At 50.8% G+C, this 25,698-nt stretch overlaps 1 protein-coding gene across 12 annotated transcripts in view; it reads left to right on the plus strand.

The window, feature by feature from the left end:
- The window catches only part of DOCK3 (dedicator of cytokinesis 3), a 115,689-nt gene that overhangs the window by 19,434 nt on the left and 70,557 nt on the right, over positions 1-25,698 (plus strand). For all 12 annotated transcript variants that reach the window (XM_075831947.1, XM_075831940.1, XM_075831941.1 and 9 more), the window contains exons 2-4: positions 11,099-11,182; positions 14,197-14,237; positions 21,484-21,539. In XM_075831947.1, coding sequence (XP_075688062.1) covers positions 11,099-11,182; positions 14,197-14,237; positions 21,484-21,539 — 181 coding nt within the window. The remainder of the gene's footprint in view (positions 1-11,098; positions 11,183-14,196; positions 14,238-21,483; positions 21,540-25,698) is intronic.

Below are 25,698 nucleotides of genomic sequence, written 5' to 3' on the forward strand. Positions count from 1 at the left end.
AGAGGACAAGTAGAGAGACGGGTCCATATCTAGAGAGGACAAGTAGAGAGACGGGTCCATATCTAGAGAGGACAAGTAGAGAGACGGGTCCATATCTAGAGAGGACAAGTAGAGAGACGGGTCCATATCTAGAGAGGACAAGTAGAGAGACGGGTCCATATCTAGAGAGGACAAGTAGAGAGACGGGTCCATATCTAGAGAGGACAAGTAGAGAGACGGGTCCATATCTAGAGAGGACAAGTAGAGAGACGGGTCCATATCTAGAGAGGACAAGTAGAGAGACGGGTCCATATCTAGAGAGGACAAGTAGAGAGACGGGTCCATATCTAGAGAGGACAAGTAGAGAGACGGGTCCATATCTAGAGAGGACAAGTAGAGAGACGGGTCCATATCTAGAGAGGACAAGTAGAGAGACGGGTCCATATCTAGAGAGGACAAGTAGAGAGACGGGTCCATATCTAGAGAGGACAAGTAGAGAGACGGGTCCATATCTAGAGAGGACAAGTAGAGAGACGGGTCCATATCTAGAGAGGACAAGTAGAGAGACGGGTCCATATCTAGAGAGGACAAGTAGAGAGACGGGTCCATATCTAGAGAGGACAAGTAGAGAGACGGGTCCATATCTAGAGAGGACAAGTAGAGAGACGGGTCCATATCTAGAGAGGACAAGTAGAGAGACGGGTCCATATCTAGAGAGGACAAGTAGAGAGACGGGTCCATATCTAGAGAGGAGAAGTAGAGAGACGGGTCCATATCTAGAGAGGAGAAGTAGAGAGACGGGTCCATATCTAGAGAGGAGAAGTAGAGAGACGGGTCCATATCTAGAGAGGAGAAGTAGAGAGACGGGTCCATATCTAGAGAGGAGAAGTAGAGAGACGGGTCCATATCTAGAGAGGAGAAGTAGAGAGACGGCTCCATGTCTAGAGGAGAATTAAAGAGACGGCTCCATGTCTAGAGAGGAGAATTAGAGAGACGGCTCCATGTCTAGAGAGGAGAATTAGAGAGACGGCTCCATGTCTAGAGAGGAGAATTAGAGAGACGGCTCCATGTCTAGAGAGGAGAAGTAGAGAGACGGCTCCATGTCTAGAGAGAAGTAGAGAGACGGATCCATATCTAGAGAGGAGAAGTAGAGGGACAGGTCCATGTCTAGAGAGGAGAAGTAGAGAGACGGGTCCATGTCTAGAGAGGAGAAGTAGAGAGATGGGTCCATATCTAGAGAGGAGAAGTAGAGAGACGGGTCCATGTCTAGAGAGGAGAAGTAGAGAGACGGGTCCATGTCTAGAGAGGAGAAGTAGAGAGACGGGTCCATGTCTAGAGAGGAGAAGTAGAGAGACGGGTCCATATCTAGAGATGAGAAGTAGAGAGATGGGTCTATGTCTAGATGAGAAGTTGAGAGATGAGTTCGTACACCTATATGGAGAAAAGTATTGGGACCCTCCACATTCCACCTCCAGGAGCTTTGATGACGTCCCATTCTACATCCATATACATTAATATGGGGTTGTTCTCCCCTTTGCATTAAAACATCCTCCACTCTTCTGGGGGCTCTCTACAACATTTTGGGGTCAGTGGGAATTTTTGCCCATTCATCCAGAAGAAGATTTGTGAGGTCAGACACTGATGTTGGGGGAGGGGGCCGGGCTTGTAATCTCCATTCCAAAGCTGTTGGATGGGGTTGAGGTCAGGACTCTGTGCGGCCAATCAAAATCTTCCACATCAAACTCCCCCAACCAACCATCTATGTCATTATATAGAGTTTGTGCACTGGGGCGCAGTCATGGTGAACAGAAAAGGGTCGAACCCCAAATTGTTCTCACAAAGTAGGAAGCTGCAATAGTCCAATAGTCTTGGTTTGCTGCAGCGTAAAGGTGTTGTCCAGGCATGGGGCATGTGTTTTTCCTACTGATGACCTATGCACAGGATCGGTCATCAGTATATGATCGGTCGAGGTTCAACACCCAGTCCCCGCACCGATCAGCTGTTCCGGCTGCCTCAGGCACCGGAAGTTTGCAGTGGTCAGAGCCGGAAGCATTAGGCTCCGGTCCCAGTTTAGCGGCCGTGCTGTAGTACCGCAGCTCTGCTCCCAGTCAAGTGAATAGGATCAGAGCTACAGTAACTCAGCATGGAACAGCTGATCGGTGCGGGGACCGGGTGTTGGACCTCCACCGATCATATACTGATGACCGATCCTGTGCATAGGTCATCAGTATGAAAAACCGCCCCATGCCGTGACAACCGCTTTATGATTTCCCTAGGCCGACCCCTGAAAAACAGCACCAAACTTTACAGTTGACACAATGCAGTCAGGCGGGTAACGTTCCTGGCATTCTCCAAATCCAGACTCCTCATCAGACCGCCAGATAGGGAAGCGTCACTCCACAGAACACGTTTCCGCTGCTCAAGAGTCCAGTGGCAACAGCTTTACCCCCCTCCATCTGACGCTTGGCGTTGTGCTTGGTGATGTTCGGCTCCATGCCATGAAGCTCCCGGGTACAGTGTGTGGTTGTTAATACCAGAGGAGGTCTGTACTCTACAGTTATGGAGTCAGCGGGGTGTTGGTGGCTGTTCTGCACTTGCTCCTCAGCACTCGGCCCCCCACTCTGTCACTTTACGTGGTCTGCACTTCGTGGCTGAGTTGCGGCGGTTTCTTCCACTTTACAATAATATCAGTCACAGGTGATGGTGGAACATCCAGGAGGGGAGGAATATCCAGAACTGACGTGTTACACCGGTGACGTCCTATTACAGGACCGCGCTGGAGGTCACTGATCTCTTTACCACGACCCGTTCTATCGTTCGCTTCTGTTGGCAGCATATACTCAGCGAGCGCGTCCACCGAGAAACCGCAGAGCTGGGATCGTTGCTGATGCTACTAGTGGGGGAGGGCCGCTCCTTCCTTATAACGGCGATCTAATTAGGCTAATCTGTGCTGAAAGCTCTAAGCAAACGAAAAGCTCCAGACATTGCTGAAGAGCGTGGATAACCGGACTGTGCGCCACCGCCCGTCTCCGAGTCCTTTGCCCGCTGCGGCATCAGAATGTCAGACTCTTAGAGGGGGTCTCCATTCTTCATGTAAATAAAGCTTAATCACTATGTAATGCACGTTTATGCAGCTGTCTAAAACTTTGTGTTTCAAGTCCTTACTGTTTCAATAATTATGCTTGCTGTCAGTGAATAGGAAAGCTTATACAGAGAATGAAAGCTTGTCCTAATAATTCTCACAGCTGAGGGTTTGTTACAGTTGCGTCCCGTCTCGACAATCCTCTGTGATCTGAGCAGCCTGATCTTAAAACTGATACATTTTACCTGAACTGATAGTTTGTTACAATGTATCAGGACAGGAGAGATATGTGCTGCTAATGTGCAGAGAATTGACTAGACTGGATATAATTGTAGCAATCCCTCAGCTGTGATGTGTTAGGTCTGTACACGTTTTTAGCAACTCGCAGAAAGCAGAGATCTTGAAAATGGTGCAGAATTAAACCACAAGAATTCTGGATTTCCAGGTTTGACGGTGAACTTCCCGGCCCCGGCTCCTACCTGTGTAACTAGTTGATTTGTATGAATTATTAAAGATGTATAATGGAGAAGGTTCCCCCTCCTGAGTGATGACTGCGGCCTGCTCTCCACTCTCGCAGCCTTCAGTAAGCCGGATTTTATGGCCACTTCTATTAAATTACAAGTCATGCATCCTTAATGGCGGAGGAGCTGATTGTCCCGCTGGCGCTGAGTGTCGCCTCTTCTCTGCCCCGTCCCCGGGGATCAGGTCTGGGCACAACTGGTGAAGAGCATCTGTGTATCTGCTGAGCAAGCACCGAAACGCTGCAGGCCCCTCCGTGGTGGAGCAGCAGGGGTCGCATTAACCCGGGCCCCCCCTTTAGTAGAGGTGCAGGGGGCAATGACTTATCACAGTAATTGTAAATGATGTCATCTCAATGAGTCAGAGGGTAATTGGAAACTCTTGGGCCCAAGTGCAAAATCTGTAATAGGGCCCCCACCTACCACGTGCCATTTATTATATGGCACCAGGGCCCGGGTATAACTGCGGCCCCTGCACCCCATACAGCTGCGCCACTGCAATGTGTAAATCATGACTTCCGTACATACAGATAACGTGGTCCCCTTCACGCTGCAGCCTGGCATCATCCTGTCCTCTCTGCCACGTTACTGGGTGATGGCACGCCGGCCGGCACAATGGGCAGCAATAGGAGTGAGTGGCGGCTCCAGGAAATGCCGGGATTATGTCAGCGCAGGAGACGGTGGACAACGCGATTGTTATAATCAAATCAGCATTAAATAATCTCCTGACCAAGCGGATCGTCCGCCCCAACCCCCCCCCCCCACCCCGCTTCTCTCCGGGCTGTGTCTGACCTTAATTCACGGAAACCTCGGATACGAGCGCAGGGACGAGGGAGCAGCGAGTGTCCAAAGAAGGACCTGTCCTATCCCCGGCCGGCACCGCGGTAGTACGGTCAATTATCCGGAAACCCTTCCAATCCCTGTACGGACCTAAGACTTTTCACAGCTGAGGGGTTGTTACAATTGAGTCCAGCCTATACAATCCTCTGTGAGCTAAATGCATCACAAATCCCTTTCTGTCCTGTTTGTTACAATGTATCAGTCTGGAGTGTGGGCTGGGGTGGTGTGCTGACTCCATATTCCCCTTGTACTTAGAGCCTACCCTGCGTGTCGGCGTCTCATATGGTGGAAGAGTTGTGTAGAGTGTAAGCTCTTGTGGACAGGTTCTCTATTCTATTGGATCTCACTGCTGCTAAACATATACAGTAACTTTTGCTCATTATTGATATATACAGTAAAATTCCTTTAATCCGACAGCAATGGTCCTGACAGGCGCCGGATTATCAGATATTCCGGATTATCAGTTAGAGAAAAGTCTTGTAAAGGCCGAGAACCTTCTGGAAGATCAGGAGCCTGAGATCCAGAATCTGCTGGTCTGGTGACATTCCACATTATACTGCAGTTCTGTGCCGGATTATCAGACTTTCTGAAGTATCAGATGCCGGATGAAAAGAAGTTCATTGTATCTGTTAGGGCTTATTCACACCAACGTGGGGAAACTCTGATGTGAAAAACGATCGTAGACTTGAGCCTATCGAGGGATCCGTGAAAATGGAAGAAAATAGGATGACATTTTTAACGGACCCTTCACACGGTCCCATTGAAATAAGTGTGTTTACGTATTCAACGTTCGTGTGAATAAGCCCTAAGTCGCGTTGCACGGCAGGAGACAATGGTCCCGTATAGACATCATTCATGGTAATTACTACAGGGGTAACGGGGTCCCTCTGATATTCTGGGCGCTCGGGAGCCACTCACTTGTGTACAGATTTTTCCGTTCGGATGCAGAACGTGGGGGTGGGGGGGGCTGTTTGCTTTCACGGGTGGATGGAAGACGTTCCCTGCGGCTGTCGGGTGCACCGGGCGATGACTATACAGGGAGCTGACGGGGTATCTGAGTGCACTGACATTATATTAACATGACGTCTGGGAAGGATTCTGCTGAGGTCAGTTAACCCCTTACCTGCTGTGGTCAGTTAACCCCTTATGTGCTGTGGTCGTGTGGCGCCCCCTCCATGCCTGTACACATGATCTCCCCCAGGGCTGTCTATATAGGGGCTGCTCACATGTGGGGGTCGCGGTGCAGCAGTGTGGGTTTTGGGTGGCGCGGGGCTGTCTATATAGGGGCTGCTCACATGTGGGGGTACGCGGTGTGTGTGTGGGTTTTGGGTGGCGCGGGGCTGTCTATATAGGGGCTGCTCACATGTGGGGGTCGCGGTGCAGCAGTGTGGGTTTTGGGTGGCGCGGGGCTGTCTATATAGGGGCTGCTCACATGTGGGGGTACGCGGTGTGTGTGTGGGTTTTGGGTGGCGCGGGGCTGTCTATATAGGGGCTGCTCACATGTGGGGGTACGCGGTGCAGCAGTGTGTGGGTTTTGGGTGGCGCGGGGCTGTCTATATTGGGGCTGCTCACATGTGGGGGTCGCGGTGCAGCAGTGTGTGGGTTTTGGGTGGCGCGGGGCTGTCTATATTGGGGCTGCTCACATGTGGGGGTACGCGGTGTGTGTGAGTTTTGGGTGGCGCGGGGCTGTCTATATTGGGGCTGCTCACATGTGGGGGTACACGGTGTGTGTGGGTTTTGGGTGGCGCGGGGCTGTGTGACTGCGGAGGTGCAGGATGTTATTCGCAGCCCGGTCTGAAGTCACATTCTCTCTTTTCAAGGACATTTTTATTCAAACGTCTACAAACAACATTCACATTAAAATACTTTCTATTCTATGGCAAAAAAATCTGCGCCGCAGCTTCACCGACAGTCGCGTTGCCTTGTTACGGCGGTTGATATGGCAGCGGCGGCATTCACGGGGTTGGAAGTGGGATGAAACGTGGGACTTTTTTGTTTTGCATCCATCGCGTTCTACATTGTTGCAATTTACATTCAGTAACATCAGAAACGTGTAAATATATCAACAAATATAAAGTAATCGGAGGGAAAAAGGGAAGAACGCCCCAAGCCGCAATGTGAACGCAGTCACCAAATATCACCGGATCCGTTCAGAAGAGAAAATGTTTCACCGGGAAAACCTCAAATGTCCAGGAGGCAGAGCGGGGAGCGCGGTCAGCGAGCGATCAACATAGTCACCAATATTAAAGAGAAATGACATGGACGAATGACTACCGTACCCCAGAGCAGTGGTCCCCAAACCCAGGCCAAGACTTTTTTTGGGACCCCTCACTGCCGTACATCGCCCCATGTCATCAGATGTATGTCCACATCATTCGTAGTTACATGCCGGTAGTCCGCTTCACCGAAAAATAAGTCCCTGCAAACAAGAATAATTGTGCAGGCGGGGGAGGGGACGGGCTCGAGGTATCCCGCTGCTGTGCGTCACTGAGATCCGACTATGGCCGCTGATGGTGGATCATGTTACCCGACCCGTCCATCAGTGGCCATCAGAGGCATAGCTGGGGGTTTATCACAGGGGGGTGAAACACATAGTATAATGGCCCCCCCACATAGTATAATGACCCCTTAGTGGCCCCCACACAGTATAATGCCCTTATAGCTGCCCCCACACAGTATAATGCACCTATAGCTGCCACCACGCAGGATAATGCACCTATAGCTGCCACCACGCAGGATAATGCACCTATAGCTGCCACCACGCAGGATAATGGCCACTTAGTGACCCCCACACAGGATAATGACCCCTCACTGACCCCCACACAGTATAATGCCCCAATAGTTGCCCCCATATAGTATAATGCCCCCATACAGTGTATTGCCCCAAAGCGGGACCCCATAGTGCCTAATAAAAAAAATAAATTACTCTCCTTTCCCCGTTTCCATGACAAGTGGGGGAGATCCCTGTGCTTCTCCGGTCTGTGTAGCGTGTGGCTCGCCACGGACCAGCGCGATGACGTCACTACATTGTACCTGCCTGCGCTCAGCATTACATAGTGGATGGTGGAGCATGGAGCCGTCAGCTCCCTGCCTCCAGCATTGGATTCAACTGTATCTGAGTCCTGATAACTGCAGATAGAGATGAAACCAGGACCATCGGTGAGTTGCTCGCGACCCCCCCGGAGGTCTTCACTCGACCCCACCCCACCCTAGTTTGGGAAACATTGCCCTCGGAGGTCTGAGAGGAATGAGGGCCATGGCAGCCGGATTCTATAATATTTACCAGGATTTTTTCTATTCTGGATATTTGAGCCACTTTTTCCGACCACTGTGATGTTGGAGGAGCCTCCGCCAGTGCGCCGGATCATCGCTTTACCTGCTATTGAGACCACTATGGATTCCGGGACCGCAGGGATGAGATCTAAACATAAGAGGGATAGAGATAGAGGGGGAGCTGACAAATAGTCACCAATATCTTCTGAACCTTAGACCTACAGCGTTTCATTGCGTCACATTCCCACCAAGTATGAGTGTAAATACCCGCAGGCGGCCGGCGTCTCCGACACGTGGGGCATTTGAATAAAGAACGGAAAGGAAAGTGATAGGACATTGTACCCACGCGTAGGAGCCGGCAATGGCGCAATGTGAAGAGGACAGGGTAGAAAATGGGGTCATATCCAGACTAGAACATGTCATATTATCTCCTGCCCCAAGGGGGCGCTGATGTATACAGCCCCACCTGAATTTGGTAAGTGTAATACCTTGCCCCGCCATATGGGGATGCTGTAACACAAAGGTGTTTCCATGTAGCTGAGCTCAATAGCTCATTAACCCAGCCACGACCTCACAGCTGCAGGCTCCAGGGCATGCTGGGAGTTGTAGTTTCACAGACATGTTCTGGTTTGGGGATTGTTACAGTTTTGTCTTCTGTGATCTATAAAATGTAGGTCGGCACCAACCTGCGCTGCCAGGTAATCAGGTCGTTATCTAACTGACGGGATCGTGCAGAATAATAAAGGGCCCCCTGCCCCCGGCTTACTCTGTGGGGCAATCTTCCAGATGGCAGTAGTTGGCCAGGGCATGCTGGGAGTTGTAGTGTGATTATTGTTCTCACTTTTATAGTGCTGCTGTGGTACAGGGGCCCTCTGGTTTGGGCCCTCTGGGATCTCGCTGGCTGTATAGTAATGTGGTCCTCCGGTTTATCCACCGCCTCCGTCTCCTGTCGTGGCCGTCGCCTTCTCTCCGTTACAATGTTTATTACTGATATTAATGGGTTACATTAGATCTATAGTGTTATACTTCACGTCTATAGGGGGCATTCCTCTACTGTATGCTGAGCCGCCTGTCTCCGGGATGATGTGATTGCCCTGGTGGGGGGCTCGCTGCGGCCTGGGAGCGGGCGCAGGGGGTGAGAAGCCGGTACTCATGTTCTATTTGTGACGGTCGACTCATTATTTTTGGAGTTGTCTGCCTGGAGTGGGTTACGCCAGCAGGTTCTTGGCAGGCGGCTGTGATGAGCAGGGCTGTGGCACTGAGAGGGTTAGTACTGCAGCAGAGAGAGAGCGCTCCCCGTCAGTGTGTCACGGGGGAAGAGATATGGCGCTGACGCAGTCCATTTAGACGGCTCCACAGACTCTGAACAGATGCCAGAATGGATCCGAGGTTATTGATGACACTGGAGACCTGTGAACCAGGGTCACCGCCTGACTACATGGAGCTGTCTCGTGGGGTCACCGCCTGACTACATGGAGCTGTCTCGTGGGGTCACCGCCTGACTACATGGAGCTGTCTCGTGGGGTCACCGCCTGACTACATGGAGCTGCCTCGTGGGGTCACCGCCTGACTACATGGAGCTGTCTCGTGGGGTCACCGCCTGACTACATGGAGCTGCCTCGTGGGGTCACCGCCTGACTACATGGAGCTGTCTCGTGGGGTCACCGCCTGACTACATGGAGCTGTCTCGTGGGGTCACAGCCTGACTACATGGAGCTGTCTCGTGGGGTCACCGCCTGACTACATGGAGCTGTCTCGTGGGGTCACCGCCTGACTACATGGAGCTGTCTCGTGGGGTCACCGTCTGACTACATGGATCTGTCTCGTGGGGTCACAGCCTGACTACATGGAGCTGTCTCGTGGGGTCACCGTCTGACTACATGGAGCTGTCTCGTGGGGTCACCGCCTGACTACATGGAGCTGTCTCGTGGGGTCACCGCCTGACTACATGGAGCTGTCTCGTGGGGTCACCGCCTGACTACATGGAGCTGTCTCGTGGGGTCACCGCCTGACTACATGGAGCTGCCTCGTGGGGTCACCGCCTGACTACATGGAGCTGTCTCGTGGGGTCACCGCCTGACTACATGGAGCTGTCTCGTGGGGTCACAGCCTGACTACATGGAGCTGTCTCGTGGGGTCACCGCCTGACTACATGGAGCTGTCTCGTGGGGTCACCGCCTGACTACATGGAGCTGTCTCGTGGGGTCACCGTCTGACTACATGGATCTGTCTCGTGGGGTCACAGCCTGACTACATGGAGCTGTCTCGTGGGGTCACCGTCTGACTACATGGAGCTGTCTCGTGGGGTCACCGCCTGACTACATGGAGCTGTCTCGTGGGGTCACAGCCTGACTACATGGAGCTGTCTCGTGGGGTCACCGTCTGACTACATGGAGCTGTCTCGTGGGGTCACCGTCTGACTACATGGAGCTGTCTCGTGGGGTCACCGCCTGACTACATGGAGCTGTCTCGTGGGGTCACCGCCTGACTACATGGAGCTGTCTCGTGGGGTCACCGCCTGACTACATGGAGCTGTCTCGTGGGGTCACAGCCTGACTACATGGAGCTGTCTCGTGGGGTCACAGCCTGACTACATGGAGCTGTCTCGTGGGGTCACAGCCTGACTACATGGAGCTGTCTCGTGGGGTCACCGTCTGACTACATGGAGCTGTCTCGTGGGGTCACAGCCTGACTACATGGAGCTGTCTCGTGGGGTCACAGCCTGACTACATGGAGCTGTCTCGTGGGGTCACAGCGCAGCCTCTCACGCACCAAGGAACGCTCTCACAACGTGTTGCTGTCACCAATATCTTGCCAAAAAGTGGAGCTGCCACAACATTTGCCAACTAAAGCAGGAGGACGTGGCATTGTTCCAGCCGTCACACTCTCACACTATTGCTGCCGTCCACACTCCCTGCGTTGCTGTCACACGTTGTGGTTGTTGCATGCAGCGACAGTGTAACAACATCCACACGATACACATTGCTACAACGTTTCCATCCAGCGGCCGGGGATGTATCTTGTGCTCCGGTGTTGCGTCATGCAGCGACCACACAATAACACCCTGCTGTCACACGTTCTGGTACAATGTGTCATATTGTTGTCACGCAGCGACATAACACATTGTTCCCATGCAGCGTCACAATGTATCATCTTGGCAGGACACGCTATAATGTCACGAGACAATCCTACATTAACTGTTACAATGCCTGGGACACTTCTATACATTTGTAGCTGCGCAGATCGTCCTCGTCACCTCACCCTGCGGGCGTACACAGCGTTTCTGTAATGTCACCACCCACACATCCGCATTGGCACCCCAGAATCGCAGCAGGGGATAAACTAGTGATGCCATGTAATTAATGTCACCCGGCTATAATCTGTCTTCTCTCTCTCTGTGTTTCAGTCATTTCTAGTTTCCGGGGATCGGTACCTCAAGGGTTAACGCTGGAACTCGGAGAAACTGTTCATATCCTGGAGAAAAGTGAAGGTGAGTGCGAGGAACGACGGCGGATTATGGGGTTTGCTGGACTACAGGATGGTTAGAGAAATCGGCTGTCCTTAAAGGGGTTGTCCTAGATAAGTGTTCATGTTTATAAAACTCTGGGGGGCCATTACCCCAATCAGTGAATGGATAATGATTCCTGTGGACTGCGGCCGGACCTCCACTGATCAGTTTTAAAATCTGTCCAATTCACGTCATAAACATTAAGTTGGAGAAAACTCTTTTTTTAAATGAAAACTCGGGGCAAAACTGATCCACTGTGTGATGTCTAGTGCAAGGCCTGGGGGGAGGAGCATGACACAGGGACCCTCTGTTTTTTCTTCTTTGACTCTGTGTCATGCTCCGCCCACTCAGGCTCTGCACCAGACGTCGCACAGTGGATCAGTATTGCTTGGAGTGTTCCTTTAACATTTGAAGTTGTTTCGAGTTTTTATAGGTTATATCTGATGCTGGGAAAGCTTGGTGGTAACCAATATGGCTGCCATTACAGTTCCTACAAGCTTTGTCACCCAACTTTCCTAGACTCCTGAATGGCCACCTTGCCTAGTTTTATAGCAGTGATCTCCATTACTTATCGCTGCGTAGCTCGCTGGTTTGTCTCCCTCTGGGCGATCATCCCTAGCGGTAATGTCGATTGTCCTCCATCTTGCCTAGTAACGGATATATGTAATACAAACAGGGGGGGCTTTTTTTGAGATCTTCACTATCATGTGTGGATACGATCAGCAGCTGCCTTCATGGCGTGGGGGTGAGGGCGGAGCGCACCTTCTAATGGTAACACAAGTGCAACAATGTATCACTGAACATTTACCATATATGGGCGTCTGTATAAATCTCATGGTTCCTTCTTCTTCTTGGGCACAGAACAGCTGGCGATGCATCACCATTGAATGCTGCCAGGCGGGTGCATTAGCCTGCACTGGAGTTAGGGCATCGGGCATTGTCACCCTCCTGTGTCTGGGCGCATTTATTAAGTAGCTGCCCCATAAACAGACAGAGGATTCATTCTGGAGTCCACGGTGAACGGCCACAATGGGAAATTCATCTTGTTACCCGGAGTTTCCCTTTAAGTTTCCACTTTTACTGTATTTGTAATTTTGATAATTGAAGTCGGGGCGATTTTCAACCAACCGGAAAAACATGAACAGAATAATAAGTGTGAATGTAATGTCATCATAATGGGATTTACAGCACTAGAGAATCTGTCGCTTCATTTAACTGAGCTTCATAAGAGAGCCAGAGAAGCTTGTGGAGCCCCCGGATCTGTAATCAGCAGTGACCACCGGATCCTGAGGAGCAATCCGGCCTCTATCGGGTGTATGGACCCTCAACAGCTAGTATAGTATCATCCTAAAACACATTTGTGCCCCCATGTTAATTGGGTCCCCTTTGTGCACCCATATAGTAGTTGGGATCCCTTTGTGCCCCCATGTTAGGTAGGTTCCCTTTGTACCCCCATATAGTAATTAACACACCCTTTTGACCCCCATTTTGTAGTTAGGTCCCCGTGTACCCCTATATAGTAGTTAGGTCCCTATGTATCCATATATAGTAGTTAGTCCCCTGTTGCACCCCATATAGTAGTTAGTCCCCCTTTGTTCCCCCAAATAGTAGTTATGCCCCCTGTGTACCCCTATATAGTAGTTGGACCCCATTGCTCCCAAATAGTAGTTAGGCCCCCTGTGTGCCCCTATATAGTAGTTAGGCCCCCTGTGTGCCCCTATATAGTAGTAAAGTCGGAGGATTCTCCGGTGGACCAGTCTGACGCTGGACTTTAATACTGTTTGCACATGTGCTGATGTCCAAATCTCCCCCGGACTCCAGGCTGATGACTTGCCTGCACTGATACATTGTAACAAGCTTTCAGCTGTTTCAGCAAGACTGGGCCAGTTGTTGCTAATATTATAGTGTCATAAATGCGTTGATATAGTGAAGATTTTAGGAGACTAGTTGAATCCAGTCTGGGCCTCGCGTGCAGTGTATCCTTGCATCAGTCAGTCTGATAAGAGCGCTGTCACTGGATGCGGCTGTCACTGGATGCGGCTGTCACTGGATGCGGCTGTCATGTCCTGTAGTAAACACATCAGAGGTGCTGAGGGCTGTGTTCTGCAGCGGTGGCCCCTCCATGTGCCGCTTCTTTCCTGGACACACTTCTTGGTGACATCCCCGTGTCACCGGCGTCCTGCGCGGCTCAGTGGGGCTTGTTTACCTGCAGCAAAGACTTCAGAGCGCGAGTTCACCGGAAGGTTTGTCACATTTATGAAGCTTTTCAGTTATGTTAAAAATGAAGTGTTTCACCATAAGAAACGAAAATGTATCTGTCACAGATGCAGTGTTGTTACTGGTGATAATCACCGGGTTTATTATATATATATATGTTGAGGTTTCTTCTTCTCATTTATATTCGCTGTGTCCTCCCACAATTTCTCTACCTGGGGGGACCTGGAGCTTCGTGAACAGAATGGCAGAACTACAGTAAAGACTGACACTTACACAGCCTAGGCAGTAGGAATAGAATACTACATAATAATGCATGTCATTCACGACCTGTAGAAAGCTGGGTGACACCCCCCCCCCCCCCCATGGGCACTGAAGTGGCAGCCATTGGAGCGGGATCACAATGCTGTAGAGCTAGTAGTGCTGTGCCCTTAATAAATATGGGCAGGCTGGGTACCCCATACTATTGCTGGCAGGAACATATTGGGCTCCCTTATCCCCTACAGACTTCATTCTATATTGGTCCCCGTTGGATAATTATTTGCACCCCTGAATCTGGAGGAAAGTTTCCGTCTCCTGGTTCACAAGTATTAGTAAAGTGAGTGCGGCGGTGATGGCGCGGGGTCACCAGGGCGGGCGCGCTGCATCTTCTACAGACAGGATGACCCAGCGCTGAACCTGCTGTAACTCAGTCTGGAAAACCTCCTGAGACTTGTAGTTCATCGGTAGACGGCTGATGTCTCGTGTTTCATGTCTGAGTGATGGATTGTCTTGTCTTTCAGGTTGGTACAGAGGATCATCTATCAAACACCCCAATGCAAAGGTAACAAAAACTGATAACAGATGTCATCATAAGGCCCTGTTCACACTTTTTTTTTTTGCAGGAATTTTGAGGCAAATTTTGACCTGCCTGCGGTTTTCACTGCGTTTTTTGTTACGTTTTTCACCCGCGGCCATTGAGGATCGCGGGCAAAATATGCTGCAAGAAAAAGCTTTTTCTGCCTCCCTTTAATTTCAATGGCATTTTTGCTGCGTTGCAGTTCCGTGTGCCGTTATTGTTTCGTGTACCGTCAGTGTTAGTTCCGCGTGACGTCAGTGTTAGTTCCGCGTGACGTCAGTGTTAGTTCCGCGTGCCGTCAGTGTTAGTTCCGCGTGCCGTCAGTGTTAGTTCCGCGTGACGTCAGTGTTAGTTCCGCGTGACGTCAGTGTTAGTTCCGCGTGACGTCAGTGTTAGTTCCGCGTGCCGTCAGTGTTAGTTCCGCGTGACGTCAGTGTTAGTTCCGCGTGCCGTCAGTGTTAGTTCCGCGTGCCGTCAGTGTTAGTTCCGCGTGCCGTCAGTGTTAGTTCCGCGTGCCGTCAGTGTTAGTCTCGCGTGCCGTCAGTGTTAGTTCCGCGTGCCGTCAGTGTTAGTTCCGCGTGCCGTCAGTGTTAGTTCCGCGTGCCGTCAGTGTTAGTCTCGCGTGCCGTCAGTGTTAGTTCCGCGTGCCGTCAGTGTTAGTTCCACGTGCCGTCAGTGTTAGTCTCGCGTGCCGTCAGTGTTAGTTCCGCGTGCCGTCAGTGTTAGTTCCGCGTGCCGTCAGCGTTAGTTCCGCGTGCCGTCAGTGTTAGTTTTGCGTGCCGTCAGTTATTTATTTTTTTATTGACTTCAATGGGCGCATGATCTGCAAGAAACGCACTAGAATAGGACATGCAGTGAGTTTCACACAACGGAAACAGCGTGAAAAACACTGACTGTCTGAATGGCCCCATTGAATTGCATAGGTCCGTGTGAATAAGGCCTCAAGCTGAGATCATATGGACTGCGGGGTCACAGAGTGAGGCCACAGAGTGCGGGTCACAAAGCAGGGTCATGGAGAGGGAGCTCAGATAACTCAGGGTCACATGAAGTGGGGGGTCACATAGCGGTGCCAAATGAGGTGGGGGTTACATGGAGTGGGGGTGTCAGATAGCGGGGTCATTTACAGGGGTGACATGGAGTGAGGGGGTTCATAACGGGGTCATTTACAGGGGTGACATAGCGGGGTCATTTACTGGGGTGACATGGAGTGAGAGGTTTCATAATGGGGTCATTTACAGGGGTGACATAGCGGGGTCATTTACAGGGGTGACTTGGAATGGGGGGGTCACATGAAGAGGGGGTTAAACAGGGCACAGGCGGGAATGTCTGATTAGCCACATAGAAAACAGTGGGGGATTATGAGATCCTATGAGGACCGGACGGCCAGTGACCCCTCGCTGTGTTCCCTGCTTTCCTTCCTGCAGGTTTCTCACTGGTGTCAGTAGGGAGCAGTAAAGCTCATGTACATCACAGCACGTGGTTCTCTTGCGCTTTCCTCACGTGATGGTCGGCGTTTAGACCCCACAGATCGATCAATGTGCAATAAATGTCTTTAGTGGGAATCTGTCAGCAGATGTCATTATTAGGAGACCCCCGCCAGGTGTTACAATGCTGCAGACATGGGGTTCTGTATCTGCTGATGGGTCTCATTCATGGCTGTGGAGAGGGGGCTTTACCCGTCATCGTAACTCGTGACCTCCTGTCCCGGACATCCCCAATGACCTGTCCGGAGATGATTGAAGGTGAATGATGCCCATTCTGAAGGTCAATCATGGATGATCCAGCAGACCCGGACACTCGGCTGATTGGGTGCAGCTCCTCGCCCGGGGATTTCTAGTCTTTACCGGCCTTTAGCGTATTTTTCTGCTACATTTGTCACTTATAGCGTCGCCGTCCCCCCAGACGCTCACTGCCCCGGAGCAGATCCTGAGCGCTGGGACCAGGATTTGTGCTCTTGTATTTCGAGTGGCTGATGGTGTGCGCTGAGCTGTCTGTGGTGCTGATCAGGGGGGAGGGGTGATCCCAGGACGCTGACCGTCCTCAATGGCACAAAAATAACAGCAGCCGAGAGGAAAAGCTGATTATCCTGTCCTGTAGAGGCTGCCCCTCTTATCACTTATCTCAGCCGCTGCTTAGAAGTGTGGACCCTGCATAGTCGAAGGGTCCCCCAGCAGCACAGACTATTTAGTAGGTCATAGACTTAGGCATACATAGTGGAAGGAGCAGGGTCCTAGACAGCACAGAGTATTTCAGGAGAGGGGTATCATGATCTTGTGGGAGGTCACAGACCTGGAGTTACACAGTGGAAGGAGCAGGGTCCTAGACAGCACAGAGTATTTCAGGAGAGGAGTGTCATGATCTCGTGGGGGGGTCACAGACCCGGAGTTACACAGTGGAAGGAGCAGGGTCCCAGACAGCGCAGAGTATTTCAGAGTTTACAGGACATTTGCACTGGGACAGATAAATGCTCATTACCTGATTTGGGTACGGGTAGAGTTGACTGGCTCAGAGTCTGGTGTTGGGTTTAGGTCCGGACCAGGTTTAAGGCCATTCAGGATCTGTAGAAAGCTGACTGACAACCCCTATGGGCACTGTATGGCGGCCGTTTAGTAATTGTGAAGGGTGGAGATTCTGGGGCATGACACACATTTCTATAAGCTGCGCCATAGTGGTCCTCCCTCACCTCGTGACCGGCTGGTAATAAGCCTCCGCACCCCACGTGTCCCCTGTTCTCACCCCCCCAGCCCCTCGTTACATGTCTGTCATGCCCGCTGCAGCCTGGCAGTCTCTTGGTGCCCTCTGGTATGTAGGGAGCGGCCATGTTCTGAGGCGTGAGTCACCGGGCCACTCCTGCCTCCAGCTGTACATTTACATAAGTAATTGCACGCTTGTTAACATTTCATTAGTGGCGGTGAAAGCTGCAATCTATAAAAAGGAGTCAGGAAGAGCCCCGCGGAGCAGATTGTGCCGCAGCCCCGGAGTATTTCATCTGCTCCTTCCCTTGTGTAGTGTCTGCTCTCTGGTGTCAGCCCCGTCCATCACCCGCTCATTCATACTCCTCCTTCCATTGACATCACCTCCCTCCCCTTTTTGCTCCCTCTTTTTCTCTTCTTTGCGCCACTCCTGAATCTTACTCCCCCCATGTCTAGCTCCACATTATCCCCTCCTGTCTCATGTCTCTCTATCTGTAGCCATTCAGTGTCTCTAGTTTAATAATGAACTGTGAATGCAGCTTTGGAAGTGACTGGAGTAGGAAACACAAGTCCAGATCAGTGCGAGATACAAGGTTTCTCCAAAGTCACCCAGCGTTACAATTACATGATGTTCCGAAGACGAGCCTAAAGACGACCGGTCACCTCCCCTGACTTGTTTGTTTTAGTAGTTCTGGGGTCTACCTAGTTCTTATAGTAGTCCTGGTGTCTGCCTAGTTCTTATAGTAGTCCTGGAGTCTGCCTAGTTCTTATAGTAGTCCTGGAGCCTGCCTAGTTCTTATAGTAGTCCTGGAGTCTGCCTAGTTCTTATAGTAGTCCTGGAGCCTGCCTAGTTCTTATAGTAGTCCTGGAGTCTGCCTAGTTCTTATAGTAGTCCTGGAGCCTGCCTAGTTCTTATAGTAGTCCTGGAGTCTGCCTAGTTCTTATAGTAGTCCTGGAGCCTGCCTAGTTCTTATAGTAGTCCTGGAGTCTGCCTAGTTCTTATAGTAGTCCTGGAGCCTGCCTAGTTCTTATAGTAGTCCTGGAGCCTGCCTAGTTCTTATAGTAGTCCTGGAGTCTGCCTAGTTCTTATAGTAGTCCTGGAGTCTGCCTAGTTCTTATAGTAGTCCTGGAACCTCCCTAGTTCTTTTAGTAGTCCTGGAGCCTGCCTAGTTCTTATAGTAGTCCTGGAGTCTGCCTAGTTCTTATAGTAGTCCTGGAGCCTGCCTAGTTCTTATAGTAGTCCTGGAGCCTGCCTAGTTCTTATAGTAGTCCTGGAGTCTGCCTAGTTCTTATAGTAGTCCTGGAGCCTGCCTAGTTCTTATAGTAGTCCTGGAGCCTGCCTAGTTCTTATAGTAGTCCTGGAGTCTGCCTAGTTCTTATAGTAGTCCTGGAGTCTGCCTAGTTCTTATAGTAGTCCTGGAACCTCCCTAGTTCTTTTAGTAGTCCTGGAGCCTGCCTAGTTCTTATAGTAGTCCTGGAACCTGCCTAGTTCTTATAGTAGTCCTGGAGCCTGCCTAGTTCTTATAGTAGTCCTGGAGCCTGCCTAGTAGTCCTGGAGCCTGCCTAGTTCTTATAGTAGTCCTGGAGCCTGCCTAGTTCTTATAGTAGTCCTGGAGCCTGCCTAGTTCTTATAGTAGTCCTGGAGCTTGCCTAGTTCTTATAGTAGTCCTGGAGCCTGCCTAGTTCTTATAGTAGTCCTGGAGCTTGCCTAGTTCTTATAGTAGTCCTGGAGCTTGCCTAGTTCTTATAGTAGTCCTGGAGCCTGCCTAGTTCTTATAGTAGTCCTGGAGCCTGCCTAGTAGTCCTGGAGCCTGCCTAGTTCTTATAGTAGTCCTGGAGCCTGCCTAGTTCTTATAGTAGTCCTGGAGCCTGCCTAGTTCTTATAGTAGTCCTGGAGCCTGCCTAGTTCTTATAGTAGTCCTGGAGCCTGCCTAGTAGTCCTGGAGCCTGCCTAGTTCTTATAGTAGTCCTGGAGCCTGCCTAGTTCTTATAGTAGTCCTGGAGCCTGCCTAGTTCTTATAGTAGTCCTGGAGCCTGCCTAGTTCTTATAGTAGTCCTGGAGCTTGCCTAGTTCTTATAGTAGTCCTGGAGCCTGCCTAGTAGTCCTGGAGCCTGCCTAGTTCTTATAGTAGTCCTGGAGCCTGCCTAGTTCTTATAGTAGTCCTGGAGCCTGCCTATAGTAGTCCTTTGCCCTGCCTAGTTCTATAAGTTATATATTTTTTCATTTACTAAATCGTTCTAAGATTTTGGGGGCGGGGTCAAATACTTTTTAAAGTCGTTTTGTAAAGTTTTTGTTATAAAGTGGAAGGGGCAGCGTGCGGTGGCCGGCTGACAGCACTATCCGGTTATACAGGCGCCCCCCTGTTATATCGGGGGAGTTTTCCTCAGATTTTGCAGTGAATTTTTGCAGAAAGGGATTTTCTTTTCCTTCGTGTTCTTGTGTTTTGGCCACTTAGCGACACGTAGCCGAGAGCGCAGCAATCCCGTAAACCGAGTGAACAGAGATGTAGTGGGCGCCTCCCGGGCGAAGATAACCCTTCACATTCCTGACGTTGTTGGAATTTTTGTTTAATTTATACAAATGGTCAGTTCATACGGCGTTTTTTGACGCGGAAGCCACGTCGCTAACGGCACCAAAAAACGCCCCAAATCCCGCCCTCTATTGAGTCCAATGGGAGGCAGGGGCATTTTCTTACCCGGGCACCTTTTAACTGCTCGCGGGGAAGAAGTGGCGTACTCTTTACTCTTGACTCTTTCTTACATATTTCTTTCTACTCTTTCTTGGAGCGGTTTCCGCCTCTGACCTCCCATTGAAATCAATGGGAGGGAGAAAAATAACATGCCGCTCGTTTGAAGCGTATTTTGGCGCTCTACCTCCTAATTACCAGCAGGGTCTTGTAGAGTCTGGCAGTGCATGCTGGGTGTTGTAGTTCTTGTCACCTATATCCTGCTGGGACTTTTTCATCCCCTTAGATCAATACTATAAAATATTAGGGAACTGCATTATGAGCAATGAGAAGTCTATAAACTCCTGTGCGGGCCGTCAGCCTTGGGCTGGTGGTCTCTGCTGGGAGTTGTAGTTCCACCACAGTTTTGTAGTGATTGGTTTCCTCCCCTGACAGGAGACGATGAATACAATGAGATAATTATTTATATAAAACCAGTGTGAGAAAAACAGGAAGAGGAGAAATCCGTAGTGATGGGCGATTGACGTGAAGGACGGGCGGGGGGCGGGTGAGGGCCCAGCACAATGGCAGCATTATGCCCGCTCATTGCAGTCTCTCCCTTCACATCTCCATAGAAACCTTTAGGATGCCGGGTCCTGAGCACAGAGCCTAAGGTTATCCCCACATAGGGACCCGTGAGTCCGGAGACGACGTCCCAGCTCACCGGTGACACTGCCGCGACCTCTCCACAGTCCCATCAGCTCCACGTGCCAGGGGCAGATAATGTGACTGCTGGCGCTGGGCTCTAGAAACAGGGTCACTGCTGACTGGGGTTCTATTGGCTTCATTTTCCATCTGCACACCGCCCCCCCCCCTTCCTTTACATTGAGGTCAATAAATGACAAAGTGGACAATGAATGTACAAAAACACATCAAACTATAAAACAAAAAATGGCTCCAGAGCTGCACTCACTATTCTGCAAGCATCAGAGCTGGGTGCAGGTGACTAGGGGCAGGTGGGATGCAGCTCACTGGGTGCAGGTGCTCTCCTCGCTGGGTGCAGGTGGTCTCGCTAGGTTCAGGTGGTCTCCCCGCTGGGTGCATATGGTCTCAGTAAGTGCAGGTGGTCTCGCTAGGTGCGGGTGGTCTCGTTGGGTGCAGGTGGTCTCGCTAGGTTCAGGTGGTCTCCTAGCTGTGTGCGGGTGGTCTCCTAGCTGTGTGCGGGTGGTCTCCTTGCTGGGTGCTGGTGGTCTCCTCGTTGGGTGCTGGTGGTCTCCTCGTTGGGTGCTGGTGGTCTCCTCGCTGGGTACATGTGGTCTCAATAAGTGCAGGTGGTCTCGCTAGGTTCAGGTGGTCTCCCCGCTGGGTGCGGGTGGTCTCCCCGCTGGGTGCGGGTGGTCTCCTTGCTGGTTGCAGGTGGTCTCGCTAGGTGCGGGTGGTGTCCTCGCTGGGTACGGGTGGTCTCACTAGGTGCAGGTGGTCTCGCTAGGTGCGGGTGGTTTCCTTGCTGGGTATGGGTGGTCTCACTAGGTGCAGGTGGTCTCGCTAGGTGCGGGTGGTTTACTTGCTGGGTATGGGTGGTCTCACTAGGTGCAGGTGGTCTCCTCGTTGGGTGCTGGTGGTCTCCTCGCTTGGTACATGTGGTCTCACTGAGTGCAGGTGGTCTCGCTGGGTGCAGGTGGTCTCCCCGCTGGGTGCAGGTGGTCTCCTCGTTGGGTGCGGGTGGTCTTCTCGCTGGGTGCAGGTGGTCTCACTAGGGGCAGGTGGTCTCCTCATTGGGTCTGACTGCTGATCTCTTAAACTTCTCATATTGAATGTGAAGCAATAAACTTCCACCAAACATCTCTGACGTCTCTCGTCTTCTCTCCGCAGGGAATCTTCCCGGCCAACATCATCCACCTGAAGAAAGCCACAGTCAGCAACAGAGGGTGAGTCAGGCGAGCGGAGGCCGCAGGGGCTGCACATGTGATGCATCGGGAATATCATCTGTTCTTAGTTTTATCTGTTTCTAGGAAAGCTGGGTGACAACCAATATAGTCACCATGAGAACTGCCACTGGGCTTATGAGTAGGAAACCCGGACAGTGTTAGTAATGCAGGTGCAGGGGACGTCTCATTGTATTTCCATCCATAAGTCCAGGACGATGGGTGACCACCGCTATGGAAGCCGTCACCGGGGCCACATTAACGTCTTTTTTGTTGTTGTGGGGAATTTATTTGGAGCGGGTTTTCTGATTAGCACGGCCTCGTTGTAGATTCTCTATTTCGCCATTACTGCGGTTTAGGGACGTGATTTCCGTGACTGCGTCCATTCAGTGTCAGCCTCCACATCGTGACCGCTGCGAGGGAAGCTTGTGCCTCCTCATCACCAGGCAGAGGACAGCCGGAAGCGAAACGTGATCATTCGTCTGTGTAAATCCCATGTTTCATAACACAGGCTGCAGCCATATTGATTCCTATTGGAAACAAAGTCGGAGGAGAAGTTAGCTACTTCCTCCATTACTCCCGAACTACACTTCCCAGCATTCCATGTTTTGTCTAACCATATAACCCTATACTCTACAACTGAGGGTGACGCCTCTGCCACATCCCTGATGGACACACATCTAGTCACTGACACCACGTGTTTCATATTCTGCAGACTTGTCTCTTTTCTGTCAGGGGGAGGGTTTTATCACTTTTATTCACTGCCAGGAAGGGCTGAAAGAGGGAAGAACCTCTGTATAACCAGGTGACAGAAATAGAAACCCCATAGTAGCAAATAAGGCTGACAATTGCAGTCAGACAGCTACTTCCTGTCCCAGAAACTGAAGGCAGGAGGAGTCTAGAGGATAAATAGCTGAGCTTACATAGGACTGCATGGAAGAGTCAGGAGGTTTACATCTTGGGTGAAGGTGCGCCAATTAATGAAATAAAAATCTGCATATATATAACGTAACGTATAGAAACGTGTCGGAGATGTGGGACATTGTGACACTGGCGACAAGTTCCCGTTCATGAAAGTCGCTGCTGTCCGCTTCAGTGGAGGAGTTTGTGCTGCCGCCGGTTCCTCTCCTGGATGTCATCATTTGTGCGGCAGGTAACGAGCAATACGGAGACTACGAGCAGATGAGAAGCGCCAGCCGGCGGGGGAATCGTCAGGGCACCTACCAGTACTAATCACCACACGAGAAGAGGACGGCAAAGACGTCTTATCAGAATCTGTGCAACGGATAATCAGTTCTGAAAATATTCTCCAGATCCATGGCGCCAGCGTGATAAAGATTCCGGAAGTCTCACGGAGACGAGGTCACAGGACAGACAGCGCTCAGCATCCTCACTACATCTCACACCGAGTAATCCTATGCATTACTGATACTGACCTGGTCTTACTCCAGTCACATTCAGTGCTGCATTGACAATTCTGCTGTTCCATCATGTCTTATACTCCAGTCACATTCAAAGCTGCAATAACAATTATAGTCAAGTCACATCCAAAGCTGCATCGATAATTCTGCTAGACCCCACATCACCCTGCTGCCCTCTGCCAGTTCAGCATTGGTACATAACATGCTCATGGTAGGAGATATAATGCTTATATCCCACCGTCTGATGTAGAAAACATATATTTTCTACGGTACATGACTCCGCTAAGCTGGACGGCTGGGTCTGTAAGCACAAGAGTTATCTATCAGAATTGTGACTGCAGCTATGGTCGTGATTGGAGTATAAGACATGATGTATCAGCAGACTTGTGAATGCAGCTCTGGATGTGACTAGAGTATAAGACACGATGTAACTCAGGACCAGTAAAGTATTTGCAGTGACTTGACATTATACGTAGATTTATGCTATAAAAAGACGTTCATCAGCCGAGCGGCGCTCTCGTCGTTGCCTCTTTGGTAACTGATAGTAAGTCCCCGGGTTTCGGCATGTGACGAGGAGAATGTTAAAGACTTCTTGTAAGTTTATCCAGTCTGTGACATTTTCAGCCCCTGCAGGGGAAGCGTCTGCCGCACAACGAGGTCGCGGCGTTGATAAGTCTGACAGTTTGGTGCCTGCGGAGAGCGAGGATGGAGGAAGACTCTGAGAAGATGTGCACCATGTGTGAAGGTGTCACCGCCGCCTCCTTTATTAATCTACTACCCCGGACTCCTCCAGAGAGAAGACCCGTCAGTCCCGTGGAGCTGCGCACGGCGCCGCTTCTCCTGCTCTTCTCCAAGGTGAACACTTTGCAGGATGTGTATGAAATATTCATCTTCTCCAGGCCGCACGGATTGTAATGTGGCCCTGCAGCATGCATATTTCATGAGCGCCAGGCATTTACCCGCTCGTCAGGATGCCCGCCACATTTACAAGACGTTCACCTTGACGTGATGGATCCTGCCAGCTGGAAGATATGAATTTCAGATTCTTCTTCATACAGAGCTGTCAGTGTGCGGTCTGATGCCAGCGCTACTCGGCGCCATTCACATCACTGACAAAGACGACGGCAAGATAAAGACCAAGAAACGAGAGGAAACCGCAGGGCACCTCCGGGGGGCGCTCCGGTCCTGAGGAAAGCTGGCTGGCAACCAATATGGCCGCCGCAGAGGTTGTCACCGAGATTTCCCAGACTCGTTGAGTTTTTTCTTTTGCCTTCTGGTTCTGTCAAGTTGGTGAAAAATCTTTTCAGTAGTAACAATTTCTGGGAAAGCTGGGTGACAGGCAATATGGCCGCTATTATAGCTCTCCTTGCGGTTGTCACCCAGCTTTCCTGGACTTCTGAACAGCTAAGATGCAGTGCAATAAAGCAAGTTCCCCCCCGCTCCCAGATCAGCATCTTATTGGATAGATTTGTCACTCAGGACTCTGTAATGGCGTTTTTTGGTTGCGCTGATTTTTCTTTTGTGTTAGAGGAGCGCCTGTCAGCCGGGAAATGTACAACACAACAATACAGAGGCCATTCAGGATGTCTGGAAAGTGGGTGATGAGCCCTATAGGTGCTGTAATGGCTGAACCTAGCATACGTCACACGTCAGAGACAAAATAGTGGTGTATGTGGGTGTATTATACCTGCACTCTGTATGTGTTAGTGTGTATGATAATGTGCTGCTGGGTTGTGGTTCTGTGTGTGTGTGTGTGTGTGTGTGGTTGTGTCTGTGTCACTGTTGGTGTGTGGTCGTGTATGTGTGTGTCACTGCTGGTGTGTGGTTGTGTGTGTCACTGCTGGAGTGTGGTTTTGTGTGTTACTACTGGTGTGTGGTTGTGTGTGTGTTACTGCTGGTGTGTGGTTGTGTGTTACTGCTGGTGTGTGGTTGTGTGTTACTGCTGGTGTGTGGTTGTGTGTGTTACTGCTGGTGTGTGGTTGTCTGTGTGCGTTACTGCTGGTGTGTGGTTGTGTGTTGCTGCTGGTGTGTGGTCATGTATGTGTTACTGCTGTTACTGCTGTTTTGTGGTTGTGTGTGTGTTACTGCTGGTGGGTGTGTGTGTTGGTGTGTGGTTGTGTGTGTGTGTTACTTCTGGTGTGTGGTTGTGTGTGTGTTACTGCTGGTGTGTGGTTGTGTGTGTGTTACTGCTGGTGTGTGGTTGTGTGTGTGTTACTGCTGGTGTGTGGTTGTGTGTGTGTGTTACTGCTGGTGTGTGGTTGTGTGTGTGTTACTGCTGGTGTGTGGTTGTGTGTGTGTGTGTGTGTGTGTGTGTGTGTGTGGTACTGCTGGTGTGTGGTTGTGTGTGTGTGTGTGTGTGTGTTACTGCTGGTGTGTGGTTGTGTGTGTGTTACTGCTGGTGTGCGGTTGTGTGTGTGTGTGTGTGTGTTACTGCTGGTGTGTGGGTGGGTGTGTGTGTGTGTGTTACTGCTGGTGTGTGGTTGTGTGTGTGTGTTACTGCTGGTGTGTGGTGTGTGTGTGTGTATCACTGCTGGTGTGTGGTTGTGTGTGTGTGTGTGTTACTGCTGGTGTGTGGGTTTGTGTGTGTGTGTTACTGCTGGTGTGTGGGTTTGTGTGTGTTACTGCTGGTGTGTGGGTTTGTGTGTGTTACTGCTGGTGTGTGGGTTTGTGTGTGTGTTACTGCTGGTGTGTGGTTGTGTGTGTTACTGCTGGTGTGTGGTTGTGTGTGTTACTGCTGGTGT

Source organism: Rhinoderma darwinii, chromosome 7 (genome assembly GCF_050947455.1).
Source record: "Rhinoderma darwinii isolate aRhiDar2 chromosome 7, aRhiDar2.hap1, whole genome shotgun sequence".
Classification (NCBI taxonomy): Eukaryota; Metazoa; Chordata; class Amphibia; order Anura; family Rhinodermatidae; genus Rhinoderma; species Rhinoderma darwinii.